The sequence below is a fragment of the Macaca nemestrina genome, chromosome 9 (assembly GCF_043159975.1).
Source record: "Macaca nemestrina isolate mMacNem1 chromosome 9, mMacNem.hap1, whole genome shotgun sequence".
Taxonomy (NCBI): Eukaryota; Metazoa; Chordata; class Mammalia; order Primates; family Cercopithecidae; genus Macaca; species Macaca nemestrina.
In genome coordinates, this window is record NC_092133.1 from 94757029 (window position 1) to 94774829 (window position 17801).

At 37.8% G+C, this 17801-nt stretch overlaps 1 protein-coding gene across 1 annotated transcript in view; it reads right to left on the reverse strand.

The window, feature by feature from the left end:
• The window catches only part of LOC105463238 (ankyrin repeat domain-containing protein 30B), a 189337-nt gene that overhangs the window by 82390 nt on the left and 89146 nt on the right, over positions 1–17801 (reverse strand). The window contains 8 exon segments of the mRNA XM_071070132.1: positions 2066–2138; positions 2232–2260; positions 6493–6583; positions 8047–8108; positions 11105–11177; positions 11271–11299; positions 15533–15623; positions 17123–17184. Of these exon segments, the coding sequence (XP_070926233.1) occupies positions 2066–2138; positions 2232–2260; positions 6493–6583; positions 8047–8108; positions 11105–11177; positions 11271–11299; positions 15533–15623; positions 17123–17184 (510 nt within the window).

Below are 17801 nucleotides of genomic sequence, written 5' to 3' on the forward strand. Positions count from 1 at the left end.
TATCATTTGACATCCATCAACCGTATATCTGGTTTTGAAAAGTAAATTTAACTTGTGATTTCAGCATCCCTGAAGTTCACGTTTCATGCAGAGGGTCCAAGAAACTCAAATCGTACTTTCGTATGACACCACCTTCACTCATTTTCAGAAAAGTACCCTGGATCCCTGGATCGCTTCAGAGATCTAACGTGTTGCAACACCATAGCTCTAAAATCCGTGGGTCACAGTTTGAATTGTTAGTGAAATGTATGATTGGACAAGGAAATACTTTAAATATTTTAGTTTTGATTTCTAACAAATAAAAAGTCAGTAGATAAAACTAACTCAAAGACTCTGAAATCTGCATGTTTTCATTTTTATTTATTACTTATCAGCATAAAAATTGTATAGTTAACTATGGTACAGTCATACAAGGGAATTTTATACGCACACGAATATGAAAAAACACAGTTACTTGTGTCCATTATGGATGTCTCTAAAAATTATCATGCTGATCACAAAAGAATGTTGCCAAAAATTACACTGTACACCCATGTACGCATTAGAAGTTGAAAAAAAAATTTACATATTAAATATGAGCACGCACACACGTTGTAAAATATTTAAACATGCATAAGAATTGTTTAAAAAAGTAGTTTAGAATATTGGTCACTTCTAGACAATAAGTGGGACTAGTGTAAAAAGACTCTGGGGCCGGGTGTGGTGGCTCACGCCTGTAAAGCCAGCACTTTGGGAGGCCGAGGTGGGCGGAACACCAGGTCAGCAGATCGAGACCATCCTGGCTAACATGGTGAAACCCCGTCTCGCCTAGAAAACACAAAAAATTAGCCGGACGTGGTGGCGGGCGCCTGTAGTCCCAGCTACTCCGGAGGCTGAGGCAGGAGAATGGCGTGAACCCGGGAGGCGGAGCTTACAGTGAGCCGAGATCCCGCCACTGCTCCCCAGCCTGGGCCAGAGAGCGAGCCAGCCAGACTCCCTCTCGAAAAAAGGAAAAGAAAGAAAAAAGAAAATCTAAGACATGAAAACAAATTCTACACATAGTCTATAACCACACACATACGCTGTGAGGTGTTGTTTGTTTGTTCCTTTGCTTTTTGAGATGGAGTCTCACTCTGTCACTCAGGCTAAAGTGGCACAAGCTCGGCTCACTGCAACTTCTGCCTCCTAGGTTCAAGCGATTCTCCTGCCTCAGCCTCCAGAGTAGCTGAGATTACAGGCACCCACCACCACAACCGGCGATTTTTGGTTATTTTCTGTAGAGATGGGGTTTCACTATGTTGACCAGGTTGGTCTGGGACTCCTGACCTTCAGTTATCTGCCCGCCTTGGTCCCCCGAAATGCTAGGATTACAGGCATGTGTCACCGTGCACAGCCTGGTGTAAAATGTTTCAAACGTGCCTGGGAATGACAACCAAAACTAATTCAGGCTGTTTTGTACCTCTAGGCAATTAATTACAGTAGCATAAAAAGTGACTCGAATGCTTTAGAGTCACTCTTCTAAAACGCTGTGTCTAGCAAAGAGCCATCAGGTCATGATTTTTTAAAATTATAAGTCACACACACACACACACACACACACACACACACACACAGAAACACGCGCACACACCCCACACACCCACTCAGTCACCGAATCAGAAAAAAGGAAACGGATTTTCTTTCGATTCTCAGAGTGACAACACTCACAACTGTCATGTCAGCAAGTGAAACTTTCCTCTAAGATCAGAATTCCAATCAGCGTTTGAACCACTGCAAATATTTCACAGTCTCAAAATTCACCTGTCTGAAAACCCAGCACGTACAGAAATTGCAAATTGGAAACGTTATACTATCAGGACATTAAAGTTGAACCACATGAGGTTAAGCAGAATACTTTTTTAAACTCTTAATCTTAGGCTTGTAAATGGCATTTTCTCAAACATAAATACTAACATTGGCAGTATTTGTACCAAGATTTCCCGTCAAATTTTGAAAAGAAAACAACACTGGGAATAAAAGGGCTCTCAGCATTTCAAATATTTTAATATTCTTCTTTCCAGAGTAAAATTAAAATTACAAAATTTACCTGCTTTGACTGTTTCTCTGTCCTTCAATTCTAAGGCTTTATTTGGATTAGAAGCTTTCATTCCACCGGTCGGCTAAATGGGTTTGGAAATAAAATAATTAATATATAATGTATACTTCATAAAATATATAGTTAATATTCAAGATAAAAATAGAAAAGTTGTTACCTGCAGAGGACCATCTTTATCAGAAGACTCTAAAAGAAAAGGGACATATATAATTGACAATATGCAAGCCTGACAAAGCCTACCAAACATTCACACAGTGTGAATATGAAGATGAATCCTCATGCTTGGATGGAAAAGGGATTACACTGGGTTGTGGGGTCTTTTGGGTTATTGTCTTTGTTAACATGCCAACGTGACAGAAATATCCCTAAGAAAATTTAACAAATACATTTCGTCAAACACGCTGTGAAGATTTCCACAGTGAAAAGATATTTAAAGTGACAATAACTAAAGCAGAAAAATCCTAATACCAGTAGGAGTAAGCTGCCATATAAGGAAAGAAGCTGTATTCAGTAAGATGACCAAGTCATGACCCCCGCCCCCTCAAAAAAACGAGATGTCCAAGCTGATGGTAGAATGCTATGATATACAGTTAAGGAAACACATGAGAATCACTTATGTCAAAATACTACAAGTAGCTCTTATGTTCTTCAATTTGTCCTGTAGTTTAGAAATTGCAAATTTGCGATGAGGGTTCAAAGGTACAATTCACTTATCATTGCAGAGAATGCTCTAAATTTATCAGCATAAATATCTACTTATAGAATAATAGTTAATAAATATGTTCATTTTTGTACCTGTGTGAAATATGAGTATTTTTACATTTATGGGGTTCTCTAGTTTAGTCCTCTTAAAATTTCCTGATCCACTTACACAAAAAGGTCAAAGCATACCCATCAACAGACTAATCCAGGCCCGGTGCAGCGGCTCATGCCTGTAATTCCAGCATTTTGGAAGGCCGAGGAGGGCGGATCTCTCGAGGCCAGGAGTTCCAAACCAGCCTGGCCAAAATAGCGAAGCCCGTCTCCACAAAAATACAAAAATCAGCCAGGTATCGTGGCACATGCCTGGAACCCAAGCCACTCGGGGGCCTGAGCTACGGGAATCACTTGAACCCAGGAGGCGGAGGTTGCAGTTAGCCAAGATCATGCCACTGCACTCCAGCCTGGATGACAGAGCGAGATTCTAGAAAAACAAACAAACAACAACAACAACAACAAAAAACCTAATATGAAAGTATCAAAAACTAGAAGTCAATTTCCAGGGACTTTTTACGTATCATGAACCTGCGTGTTGCAATGTTAGAATAATGGTTATTGAAAATAACAATTTCAGCGTTCAAGGAATGAATTCTACAATTGCTTTGTTGCTAAAATTTATTCTGTTTGTTATACCATATGAGTTGTTAAACTACTGTTATGAAAAAGCTCTTATGAAACACTTAGCTTCAAGAAAAAACAGACATTTCTTTCACATAGAAATATATCCCTTTCATCAAATAATACTAATAAAATAGGCTTAATCTCTCAGTTTTCTCTACTTTTACATTTTTCAGTATGACATAGCTTAATATATTTAGAAATACCACTTATACATGTTGTTTCCCTTGAGAGATGATTGATCATCTCTCAATTAAGGCACTTCAGGGATATTAACCCTCTAAAACACACCAAATTTATGTCTAACCCTTTTAAGGCTAAATACGCATGATCATATTGCATGTATGTGTTTTAGAAAAAAAAAAAAAAAAGTGCTTAACATTGTATCCGATACGCTTTAAATAAAAACCTCCTTTAATTACAATGAGAAGGTCGTTCTCGATTCATTAGTATCTTTCAAACTTACGTCTGAAGCACTGAAGAAACCTCAGAAATTCAGATGTGAGAATTGATACCATTAATTCATGTGCTTGTTTTAGGTAAAAATATGATAAACGTACATCCTCACTAAGGGCAAAGACAGCAGAGTGCCATGAGATAGGAAATGAATATGTAACCAAAATATTTTCCTTTATGAAGAAAATAGCTGGCTTTCACTTTTCTAAGACAAGATAAAAAAGCAAAACAGGCAGAGATGAAACATTCACAGCTATCTCATCATCAAGGAACCGTTTACCACTTGGAACTTAGGAATCCTAGGCATGGTTGAAAACTCTATTTCTAAATTGTGATCTGATTTTCCTTGAAGTTCACAATCCAGGAAATACTACCCTAGTTATTTTCTTTTATTACTTTTATTTTTATAAAGGGGCACGCTGGAGATTTTTTAGAGTCAGGACAGGTCACATGGCATAGCCCGAAAGATTAGTGAGCCACATTTGTAATGGCTATTGAAATGTATGGCTTTGCATACCTGTATATTAAATACTTCACTTTTAATTTCTAATATAGCATGAAGCAGGACACACACTTAAACAAAGGCTTGTTGGCATCTGTAATTATACTTATGTTGCTTTTGAATCATCATGAAGAGAGTCTAATTAAACGTGGTGCTACGTGAACATGCAATATGCACACTACGAAATCTTTTTGTTGTTGTTGTTGTTGTTTAGACGGAGTCCCGTCCTGTCGCCCAGGCTGGAGTGCAGGGGCGCGATCTCGGCTCACTGCAAGCTCCGCTTCCCGGGTTCTCGCATTCTCCTGCCTCAGCCTCCCGAGTAGCTGGGACTGCAGGTGCCCGCCACCAAGCCCGGCTAATTTTTTGTATGTTTTCGTAGAGACGGGGTTTCACCATGTTAGCCAGGATGGTCTCGATCTGCCGACCTCGTGATCCACCAGCCTCGGCCTCCCACAGTGCTGGGGATTACAGGCGTGAGACACTGCGCCCGGCCTGAAATCTTAAAATAAATGAAAGGCGAGCTAATCGCCGAACAAAACAAAGTTGCTGTGGAATGACAAGAACACGGTACAACCCTTTATATATGATGTTTGCAAAAAGCGTTAATACCAATATGTATATGCTGAGTGATGAGGAGAGAAGTGATCTTGAATCAGAGGAGCAAATCATGACACTGAGAAAATAAATACAAAAGCTGGACGGAGAATGCTACGCTGTGTCCTCAATGCAACACATTAAAAGGACGTATATCATTACATTGCAAGCATTCATCGTGCTCTTTACCATGTCCTGTCATTGAGAAGGTACACCGTTCCGATGAGAGTTCAGCTGGATGTAGAATTCACATCTCCTCAGTGAAAGCGTTATGAATTGATCAGCTTGGATATATACTTAGAGAATAATACTCAATATAAATATTCACTGATTTTCATACCCAGATGGTATAATGGTATGCCAATATTTTTGTAATTTGTAGCTTAGCCATCTCAATATTTCTTGATCCACTCATGGAGGAAGATGTACAAAACTCATCAGGAATAGCAAATACGCTTTCAATATTGACATACTTGTTTCAAATTTAGTTGCAACAGACTTCTTAAATATTAATAACATTTTCTATATTAACATCAGTGCAGTACCTACGTATAACAACTATTTAAGTATTCAAGTAAAACATTCTGAATTTTCTTTCTTCTTCTTCTCTGGCTAAAAATGTACTCAAAAATAAGAGCAACATAATGCTTTCTCCTGACCCTTTTCTGTCTTCACCTTCTGTATCCGATTGCTCTTCCTCCACATTTCTCCCACGAAAGGCCTCTCCTCTTGCTACTCAGAGCAAGGTCCAAGGACAACCAGCATCAGCATCGCCTGAGAACTTATTAAAAATGCAGCATCCCAAGTCGGCTGAATCACAGGGTGAATTGTTAACAAGGTTTCCAGCTGATTTTCTAACGTCTGAAAACTTCTGGTCTACACGGAGAGTACGTGACAAATTGCATACACGTGTGGCCGTGCATATATGCTTATTCTCACCTACTGCAAATACAACACAGCTCTCCATGGTCAGGTGCTTCCATCCCTAATGGCTTCCCACCAGTGAGAAAGACAGGAAGAGTCACAATATTTTTAAGCTAATTCTCTGGTAAGGTCTGGTACTAGAAGGTCACTTTATATTCTTCCCAAATTTCTAACCATACCCGATCTTTTCCTAAAGAATCATTTCATTTTACCGTCCTCCATTATATTAAACCTGCTTCTTGTTCCTTCCTGTACTCTGTGTACCGTCTGTCTTTCTCAGTCTTCATTTCCTCTTTTACTACTGTCTTCTTTCTTATTTTCTCATTTTCCTCAGGTCTTGGAATATCTTGAATTCAAACTAATAATTCAGATCCCTTTCAGCGCTCTCAATGTAGTCTGTTACCAACACCTGATAAGACGTACAACTTATCACCGTTTCACTTCTCTTCTTTCCCATGCTTTGCATTTAGGAGGTGATTTTCTTTGGCTATTAGGGGATATTCCTCCTCATCAGTTTAGAGAAATATCTGGTCAAATGAAATTTTAAGTAAAAAATGGTTCTTACCTCTTAATTTTCCACTTATTGTATCAAATTCTTTTCGATGTGTAGCCTTGGGTAAACACTCATCATTCTGTAACAGATTCTCAAGGAAATTCTGTTGAAAGTAATATCAATAAATAATTTCAACGGAGAAATCCCAATAATGAAGAGTATCAAAATTTCCTAATTAAAATCTTTTGGAAGAACACAGTTTCCTACTTTACAAGCAATTCGACTTAAGAGCAGACGTGTGTTGAAACCCAAAACATTTTGATAGAAAACCTCACGTAACGCTCTCTACATCAAGCTTATCTATCTGTACGTTCATGACGCTATGAACTTGGTTAGTGAGAAGGAAAAACAAATCACATGCACGAAATAATTCACTCCTGCGTATTTCAAAAAGTAACTCTCTTAAAAATATCTAACTAGTGTTGTAGTCCTCATCAAAAATAAGCATGACATTTCAAACAAAATACAATACACTTGCTGGTTGCCATAACACATACCGCATTAAACATTTAAGCTATTCATGATCAGAGAATCGTTTAGTGTTAAAAATGATACACGTCATGAAGAGAACTTTGAGAGTCTGTCATATAATGTATGCACAGAATGTTGAAAAAGTTGCTTTATTTCAGTCAACAGGGGCTTAAAACAAGCAACGAGTTTTTGACAAAATTTATGCTGATCGAAAAAGTGCTTCAGTAGAATGTAAATGCAGTAAGAAAGAAAAAATATGTCATGTCTAAACGAAAGCAAACAAATATTAAAATCTTTTTGTCTGATGACAAATCAGAAAAAATCTACTTGTCTATTGACTTCCACCCTTTGCTGTTACCACCAGGCAGCAGCTGCTTATTTCTAAGAGGTCACACATTGTCCACGTCTTTCCACAGCTGTGACCTTAAAATACATCACTATTCTTTGACGCTCATGCTGCTGCAGCTTGACTGCCTGCCATAAAGGGACTCGAGGAGTTCTTTTGTGAAAATAATTTATATTTTTCAAAAGACTATTCAACCAATATTCTTGTTATTATAGTCCCACAAGGTTTCCTATTCCTCACACTTTTCTTTCTCCTGAAATGTTCCTCAGGTCTACACTGAACAAGAAAGAAATGTCAATATGTCAAGTCCCCGCCATTAACTTTTCAGGTCCCAGCTCTTACAATACTGCAGTTTAAACTGTCTCTCTATGAATCCAATTAGAACTTTTGTACATCTAGATAGATATACCACAGAATCATAAATTTGCCCACAGCTGGACTCAGTGTAGTTCTTTCACTTTTAGACAAACTTATTTCAGATCCCACGTGAATTTCTCGTGGCTTCTAAGCCTTGTTTTTTACACTATAGCACGCTGGCTTCTTAAGTTAATCCTAGATAATAGGAGAATTTCACTACGAAGCAGTAATCTACTTAGCACATAGATTCTCCATTAAGCGTATTCTGAAAAATATCAAACATAATTTGGGGGTGACATAGGCAGAGGCGAGAAAATAGAGCCTAAGCCTCTGATATTACGTTTTCGTTTCATGCAACACTAATATTTTTAAAAATCAGTTATACACAGTACCTCAAAATCCAAACAACCTTCTTCGTCGTCCTTTTGTTTGGATGGCGATGGGAACTTCCGAGCTATAAAAGGTTAATCACAGATACATTCATGAGAACATTTCTCTACTGTAAACTTTAAAAACACATACAAATCGACTTTCATTCACGAATCTGAGGTGTTTTCCTCTGTAGACAGTATATTCATTTTGTCGATTACTGTCACTACTTCTATAGTCAATCCGTTAGAATTGAAATCTAAAAAGACTGAAAATTAACATATCATTCACTACAAGGCAGAAAAAAGGAAATTTGACTAACTCGTATGCATTTTTCTTCACGAAGCAGTCATATCCTCATCTCCCGTGAAACACAGCAAGTTCTGTACTTGCTGTTCTTTCAGAAAACTTTAATAACCTATCATCTCTCATTTCGTTGTAAATTTTCATTTTGTAATATTATTTAGTTTGCTTGACTCCGCAATCTCTATTACACGGTTCTTCAAAAAAGATGATTTATCGACGAACAAGATTTTTTAGGGATGTTACCTTTTGATGTTAGTAAACTATATGTCCAACCCTTTTACATTTCAGTATGCCATGACAGTATATTGGGTGTGTTTTGGGTGTGTATATGTTTTAGGAAGAGAAGCTAAAAAAAGTTTTATTGCATATAAATTAAGAACTGCTTTAATCACAGTGACATAGTTCTTCCCTAATGCAGCAATATCTTCAGAGTCAGCTTGTGAGACCTTGGAGAAACATCGGGATTGTGTAGGTAAAACTAATTGCCCTAAGTAATCTAACGTTCCCACATGTTATAGGATAAAATCAAGGCCCACACAAGACTTGAGGAGCTCTCAGGCCCATGAGACAGAAAATGAATTTATACCAAAAATGACGTCCAGTTCTCTTTATCAACAAAAAGTACAAATTACAACTATTTGAATCAGGTTAAAGAAACAAGCAAACATGCACAACTGAAACCTAAGTGACCGTTTCACTGTTAAGGGTATGTTTATCATTTGACATCCATCAACCGTATATCTGGTTTTGAAAAGTAAATTTAACTTGTGATTTCAGCATCCCTGAAGTTCACGTTTCATGCAGAGGGTCCAAGAAACTCAAATCGTACTTTCGTATGACACCACCTTCACTCATTTTCAGAAAAGTACCCTGGATCCCTGGATCGCTTCAGAGATCTAACGTGTTGCAACACCATAGCTCTAAAATCCGTGGGTCACAGTTTGAATTGTTAGTGAAATGTATGATTGGACAAGGAAATACTTTAAATATTTTAGTTTTGATTTCTAACAAATAAAAAGTCAGTAGATAAAACTAACTCAAAGACTCTGAAATCTGCATGTTTTCATTTTTATTTATTACTTATCAGCATAAAAATTGTATAGTTAACTATGGTACAGTCATACAAGGGAATTTTATACGCACACGAATATGAAAAAACACAGTTACTTGTGTCCATTATGGATGTCTCTAAAAATTATCATGCTGATCACAAAAGAATGTTGCCAAAAATTACACTGTACACCCATGTACGCATTAGAAGTTGAAAAAAAAATTTTACATATTAAATATGAGCACGCACACACGTTGTAAAATATTTAAACGTGCATAAGAATTGTTTAAAAAAGTAGTTTAGAATATTGGTCACTTCTAGACAATAAGTGGGACTAGTGTAAAAAGACTCTGGGGCCGGGTGTGGTGGCTCACGCCTGTAAAGCCAGCACTTTGGGAGGCCGAGGTGGGCGGAACACCAGGTCAGCAGATCGAGACCATCCTGGCTAACATGGTGAAACCCCGTCTCGCCTAGAAAATACAAAAAATTAGCCGGACGTGGTGGCGGGCGCCTGTAGTCCCAGCTACTCCGGAGGCTGAGGCAGGAGAATGGCGTGAACCCGGGAGGCGGAGCTTACAGTGAGCCGAGATCCCGCCACTGCTCCCCAGCCTGGGCCAGAGAGCGAGCCAGCCAGACTCCCTCTCGAAAAAAGGAAAAGAAAGAAAAAAGAAAATCTAAGACATGAAAACAAATTCTACACATAGTCTATAACCACACACATACGCTGTGAGGTGTTGTTTGTTTGTTCCTTTGCTTTTTGAGATGGAGTCTCACTCTGTCACTCAGGCTAAAGTGGCACAAGCTCGGCTCACTGCAACTTCTGCCTCCTAGGTTCAAGCGATTCTCCTGCCTCAGCCTCCAGAGTAGCTGAGATTACAGGCACCCACCACCACAACCGGCGATTTTTGGTTATTTTCTGTAGAGATGGGGTTTCACTATGTTGACCAGGTTGGTCTGGGACTCCTGACCTTCAGTTATCTGCCCGCCTTGGTCCCCCGAAATGCTAGGATTACAGGCATGTGTCACCGTGCACAGCCTGGTGTAAAATGTTTCAAACGTGCCTGGGAATGACAACCAAAACTAATTCAGGCTGTTTTGTACCTCTAGGCAATTAATTACAGTAGCATAAAAAGTGACTCGAATGCTTTAGAGTCACTCTTCTAAAACGCTGTGTCTAGCAAAGAGCCATCAGGTCATGATTTTTTAAAATTATAAGTCACACACACACACACACACACACACACACACACAGAAACACGCGCACACACCCCACACACCCACTCAGTCACCGAATCAGAAAAAAGGAAACGGATTTTCTTTCGATTCTCAGAGTGACAACACTCACAACTGTCATGTCAGCAAGTGAAACTTTCCTCTAAGATCAGAATTCCAATCAGCGTTTGAACCACTGCAAATATTTCACAGTCTCAAAATTCACCTGTCTGAAAACCCAGCACGTACAGAAATTGCAAATTGGAAACGTTATACTATCAGGACATTAAAGTTGAACCACATGAGGTTAAGCAGAATACTTTTTTAAACTCTTAATCTTAGGCTTGTAAATGGCATTTTCTCAAACATAAATACTAACATTGGCAGTATTTGTACCAAGATTTCCCGTCAAATTTTGAAAAGAAAACAACACTGGGAATAAAAGGGCTCTCAGCATTTCAAATATTTTAATATTCTTCTTTCCAGAGTAAAATTAAAATTACAAAATTTACCTGCTTTGACTGTTTCTCTGTCCTTCAATTCTAAGGCTTTATTTGGATTAGAAGCTTTCATTCCACCGGTCGGCTAAATGGGTTTGGAAATAAAATAATTAATATATAATGTATACTTCATAAAATATATAGTTAATATTCAAGATAAAAATAGAAAAGTTGTTACCTGCAGAGGACCATCTTTATCAGAAGACTCTAAAAGAAAAGGGACATATATAATTGACAATATGCAAGCCTGACAAAGCCTACCAAACATTCACACAGTGTGAATATGAAGATGAATCCTCATGCTTGGATGGAAAAGGGATTACACTGGGTTGTGGGGTCTTTTGGGTTATTGTCTTTGTTAACATGCCAACGTGACAGAAATATCCCTAAGAAAATTTAACAAATAAATTTCGTCAAACACGCTGTGAAGATTTCCACAGTGAAAAGATATTTAAAGTGACAATAACTAAAGCAGAAAAATCCTAATACCAGTAGGAGTAAGCTGCCATATAAGGAAAGAAGCTGTATTCAGTAAGATGACCAAGTCATGACCCCCGCCCCCTCAAAAAAACGAGATGTCCAAGCTGATGGTAGAATGCTATGATATACAGTTAAGGAAACACATGAGAATCACTTATGTCAAAATACTACAAGTAGCTCTTATGTTCTTCAATTTGTCCTGTAGTTTAGAAATTGCAAATTTGCGATGAGGGTTCAAAGGTACAATTCACTTATCATTGCAGAGAATGCTCTAAATTTATCAGCATAAATATCTACTTATAGAATAATAGTTAATAAATATGTTCATTTTTGTACCTGTGTGAAATATGAGTATTTTTACATTTATGGGGTTCTCTAGTTTAGTCCTCTTAAAATTTCCTGATCCACTTACACAAAAAGGTCAAAGCATACCCATCAACAGACTAATCCAGGCCCGGTGCAGCGGCTCATGCCTGTAATTCCAGCATTTTGGAAGGCCGAGGAGGGCGGATCTCTCGAGGCCAGGAGTTCCAAACCAGCCTGGCCAAAATAGCGAAGCCCGTCTCCACAAAAATACAAAAATCAGCCAGGTATCGTGGCACATGCCTGGAACCCAAGCCACTCGGGGGCCTGAGCTACGGGAATCACTTGAACCCAGGAGGCGGAGGTTGCAGTTAGCCAAGATCATGCCACTGCACTCCAGCCTGGATGACAGAGCGAGATTCTAGAAAAACAAACAAACAACAACAACAACAACAAAAAACCTAATATGAAAGTATCAAAAACTAGAAGTCAATTTCCAGGGACTTTTTACGTATCATGAACCTGCGTGTTGCAATGTTAGAATAATGGTTATTGAAAATAACAATTTCAGCGTTCAAGGAATGAATTCTACAATTGCTTTGTTGCTAAAATTTATTCTGTTTGTTATACCATATGAGTTGTTAAACTACTGTTATGAAAAAGCTCTTATGAAACACTTAGCTTCAAGAAAAAACAGACATTTCTTTCACATAGAAATATATCCCTTTCATCAAATAATACTAATAAAATAGGCTTAATCTCTCAGTTTTCTCTACTTTTACATTTTTCAGTATGACATAGCTTAATATATTTAGAAATACCACTTATACATGTTGTTTCCCTTGAGAGATGATTGATCATCTCTCAATTAAGGCACTTCAGGGATATTAACCCTCTAAAACACACCAAATTTATGTCTAACCCTTTTAAGGCTAAATACGCATGATCATATTGCATGTATGTGTTTTAGAAAAAAAAAAAAAAAAAGTGCTTAACATTGTATCCGATACGCTTTAAATAAAAACCTCCTTTAATTACAATGAGAAGGTCGTTCTCGATTCATTAGTATCTTTCAAACTTACGTCTGAAGCACTGAAGAAACCTCAGAAATTCAGATGTGAGAATTGATACCATTAATTCATGTGCTTGTTTTAGGTAAAAATATGATAAACGTACATCCTCACTAAGGGCAAAGACAGCAGAGTGCCATGAGATAGGAAATGAATATGTAACCAAAATATTTTCCTTTATGAAGAAAATAGCTGGCTTTCACTTTTCTAAGACAAGATAAAAAAGCAAAACAGGCAGAGATGAAACATTCACAGCTATCTCATCATCAAGGAACCGTTTACCACTTGGAACTTAGGAATCCTAGGCATGGTTGAAAACTCTATTTCTAAATTGTGATCTGATTTTCCTTGAAGTTCACAATCCAGGAAATACTACCCTAGTTATTTTCTTTTATTACTTTTATTTTTATAAAGGGGTATGCTGGAGATTTTTTAGAGTCAGGACAGGTCACATGGCATAGCCCGAAAGATTAGTGAGCCACATTTGTAATGGCTATTGAAATGTATGGCTTTGCATACCTGTATATTAAATACTTCACTTTTAATTTCTAATATAGCATGAAGCAGGACACACACTTAAACAAAGGCTTGTTGGCATCTGTAATTATACTTATGTTGCTTTTGAATCATCATGAAGAGAGTCTAATTAAACGTGGTGCTACGTGAACATGCAATATGCACACTACGAAATCTTTTTGTTGTTGTTGTTGTTGTTTAGACGGAGTCCCGTCCTGTCGCCCAGGCTGGAGTGCAGGGGCGCGATCTCGGCTCACTGCAAGCTCCGCTTCCCGGGTTCTCGCATTCTCCTGCCTCAGCCTCCCGAGTAGCTGGGACTGCAGGTGCCCGCCACCAAGCCCGGCTAATTTTTTGTATGTTTTCGTAGAGACGGGGTTTCACCATGTTAGCCAGGATGGTCTCGATCTGCCGACCTCGTGATCCACCAGCCTCGGCCTCCCACAGTGCTGGGGATTACAGGCGTGAGACACTGCGCCCGGCCTGAAATCTTAAAATAAATGAAAGGCGAGCTAATCGCCGAACAAAACAAAGTTGCTGTGGAATGACAAGAACACGGTACAACCCTTTATATATGATGTTTGCAAAAAGCGTTAATACCAATATGTATATGCTGAGTGATGAGGAGAGAAGTGATCTTGAATCAGAGGAGCAAATCATGACACCGAGAAAATAAATACAAAAGCTGGACGGAGAATGCTACGCTGTGTCCTCAATGCAACACATTAAAAGGACGTATATCATTACATTGCAAGCATTCATCGTGCTCTTTACCATGTCCTGTCATTGAGAAGGTACACCGTTCCGATGAGAGTTCAGCTGGATGTAGAATTCACATCTCCTCAGTGAAAGCGTTATGAATTGATCAGCTTGGATATATACTTAGAGAATAATACTCAATATAAATATTCACTGATTTTCATACCCAGATGGTATAATGGTATGCCAATATTTTTGTAATTTGTAGCTTAGCCATCTCAATATTTCTTGATCCACTCATGGAGGAAGATGTACAAAACTCATCAGGAATAGCAAATACGCTTTCAATATTGACATACTTGTTTCAAATTTAGTTGCAACAGACTTCTTAAATATTAATAACATTTTCTATATTAACATCAGTGCAGTACCTACGTATAACAACTATTTAAGTATTCAAGTAAAACATTCTGAATTTTCTTTCTTCTTCTTCTCTGGCTAAAAATGTACTCAAAAATAAGAGCAACATAATGCTTTCTCCTGACCCTTTTCTGTCTTCACCTTCTGTATCCGATTGCTCTTCCTCCACATTTCTCCCACGAAAGGCCTCTCCTCTTGCTACTCAGAGCAAGGTCCAAGGACAACCAGCATCAGCATCGCCTGAGAACTTATTAAAAATGCAGCATCCCAAGTCGGCTGAATCACAGGGTGAATTGTTAACAAGGTTTCCAGCTGATTTTCTAACGTCTGAAAACTTCTGGTCTACACGGAGAGTATGTGACAAATTGCATACACGTGTGGCCGTGCATATATGCTTATTCTCACCTACTGCAAATACAACACAGCTCTCCATGGTCAGGTGCTTCCATCCCTAATGGCTTCCCACCAGTGAGAAAGACAGGAAGAGTCACAATATTTTTAAGCTAATTCTCTGGTAAGGTCTGGTACTAGAAGGTCACTTTATATTCTTCCCAAATTTCTAACCATACCCGATCTTTTCCTAAAGAATCATTTCATTTTACCGTCCTCCATTATATTAAACCTGCTTCTTGTTCCTTCCTGTACTCTGTGTACCGTCTGTCTTTCTCAGTCTTCATTTCCTCTTTTACTACTGTCTTCTTTCTTATTTTCTCATTTTCCTCAGGTCTTGGAATATCTTGAATTCAAACTAATAATTCAGATCCCTTTCAGCGCTCTCAATGTAGTCTGTTACCAACACCTGATAAGACGTACAACTTATCACCGTTTCACTTCTCTTCTTTCCCATGCTTTGCATTTAGGAGGTGATTTTCTTTGGCTATTAGGGGATATTCCTCCTCATCAGTTTAGAGAAATATCTGGTCAAATGAAATTTTAAGTAAAAAATGGTTCTTACCTCTTAATTTTCCACTTATTGTATCAAATTCTTTTCGATGTGTAGCCTTGGGTAAACACTCATCATTCTGTAACAGATTCTCAAGGAAATTCTGTTGAAAGTAATATCAATAAATAATTTCAACGGAGAAATCCCAATAATGAAGAGTATCAAAATTTCCTAATTAAAATCTTTTGGAAGAACACAGTTTCCTACTTTACAAGCAATTCGACTTAAGAGCAGACGTGTGTTGAAACCCAAAACATTTTGATAGAAAACCTCACGTAACGCTCTCTACATCAAGCTTATCTATCTGTACGTTCATGACGCTATGAACTTGGTTAGTGAGAAGGAAAAACAAATCACATGCACGAAATAATTCACTCCTGCGTATTTCAAAAAGTAACTCTCTTAAAAATATCTAACTAGTGTTGTAGTCCTCATCAAAAATAAGCATGACATTTCAAACAAAATACAATACACTTGCTGGTTGCCATAACACATACCGCATTAAACATTTAAGCTATTCATGATCAGAGAATCGTTTAGTGTTAAAAATGATACACGTCATGAAGAGAACTTTGAGAGTCTGTCATATAATGTATGCACAGAATGTTGAAAAAGTTGCTTTATTTCAGTCAACAGGGGCTTAAAACAAGCAACGAGTTTTTGACAAAATTTATGCTGATCGAAAAAGTGCTTCAGTAGAATGTAAATGCAGTAAGAAAGAAAAAATATGTCATGTCTAAACGAAAGCAAACAAATATTAAAATCTTTTTGTCTGATGACAAATCAGAAAAAATCTACTTGTCTATTGACTTCCACCCTTTGCTGTTACCACCAGGCAGCAGCTGCTTATTTCTAAGAGGTCACACATTGTCCACGTCTTTCCACAGCTGTGACCTTAAAATACATCACTATTCTTTGACGCTCATGCTGCTGCAGCTTGACTGCCTGCCATAAAGGGACTCGAGGAGTTCTTTTGTGAAAATAATTTATATTTTTCAAAAGACTATTCAACCAATATTCTTGTTATTATAGTCCCACAAGGTTTCCTATTCCTCACACTTTTCTTTCTCCTGAAATGTTCCTCAGGTCTACACTGAACAAGAAAGAAATGTCAATATGTCAAGTCCCCGCCATTAACTTTTCAGGTCCCAGCTCTTACAATACTGCAGTTGCCATATGAATCCAATTAGAACTTTTGTACATCTTGATAGATGTCTCTCTATGAATCCAATTAGAACTTTTGTACATCTAGATAGATATACCACAGAATCATAAATTTGCCCACAGCTGGACTCAGTGTAGTTCTTTCACTTTTAGACAAACTTATTTCAGATCCCACGTGAATTTCTCGTGGCTTCTAAGCCTTGTTTTTTACACTATAGCACGCTGGCTTCTTAAGTTAATCCTAGATAATAGGAGAATTTCACTACGAAGCAGTAATCTACTTAGCACATAGATTCTCCATTAAGCGTATTCTGAAAAATATCAAACATAATTTGGGGGTGACATAGGCAGAGGCGAGAAAATAAAGCCTAAGCCTCTGATTTTACGTTTTCGTATCATGCAATACTAATATTTTTAAAAATCAGTTATACACAGTACCTCAAAATCCAAACAACCTTCTTCGTCGTCCTTTTGTTTGGATGGCGATGGGAACTTCCGAGCTATAAAAGGTTAATCACAGATACATTCATGAGAACATTTCTCTACTGTAAACTTTAAAAACACATACAAATCGACTTTCATTCACGAATCTGAGGTGTTTTCCTCTGTAGACAGTATATTCATTTTGTCGATTACTGTCACTACTTCTATAGTCAATCCGTTAGAATTGAAATCTAAAAAGACTGAAAATTAACATATCATTCACTACAAGGCAGAAAAAAGGAAATTTGACTAACTCGTATGCATTTTTCTTCACGAAGCAGTCATATCCTCTTCTCCCGTGAAACACAGCAAGTTCTGTACTTGCTGTTCTTTCAGAAAACTTTAATAACCTATCATCTCTCATTTCGTTGTAAATTTTCATTTTGTAATATTATTTAGTTTGCTTGACTCCGCAATCTCTATTACACGGTTCTTCAAAAAAGATGATTTATCGACGAACAAGATTTTTTAGGGATGTTACCTTTTGATGTTAGTAAACTATATGTCCAACCCTTTTACATTTCAGTATGCCATGACAGTATATTGGGTGTGTTTTGGGTGTGTATATGTTTTAGGAAGAGAAGCTAAAAAAAGTTTTATTGCATATAAATTAAGAACTGCTTTAATCACAGTG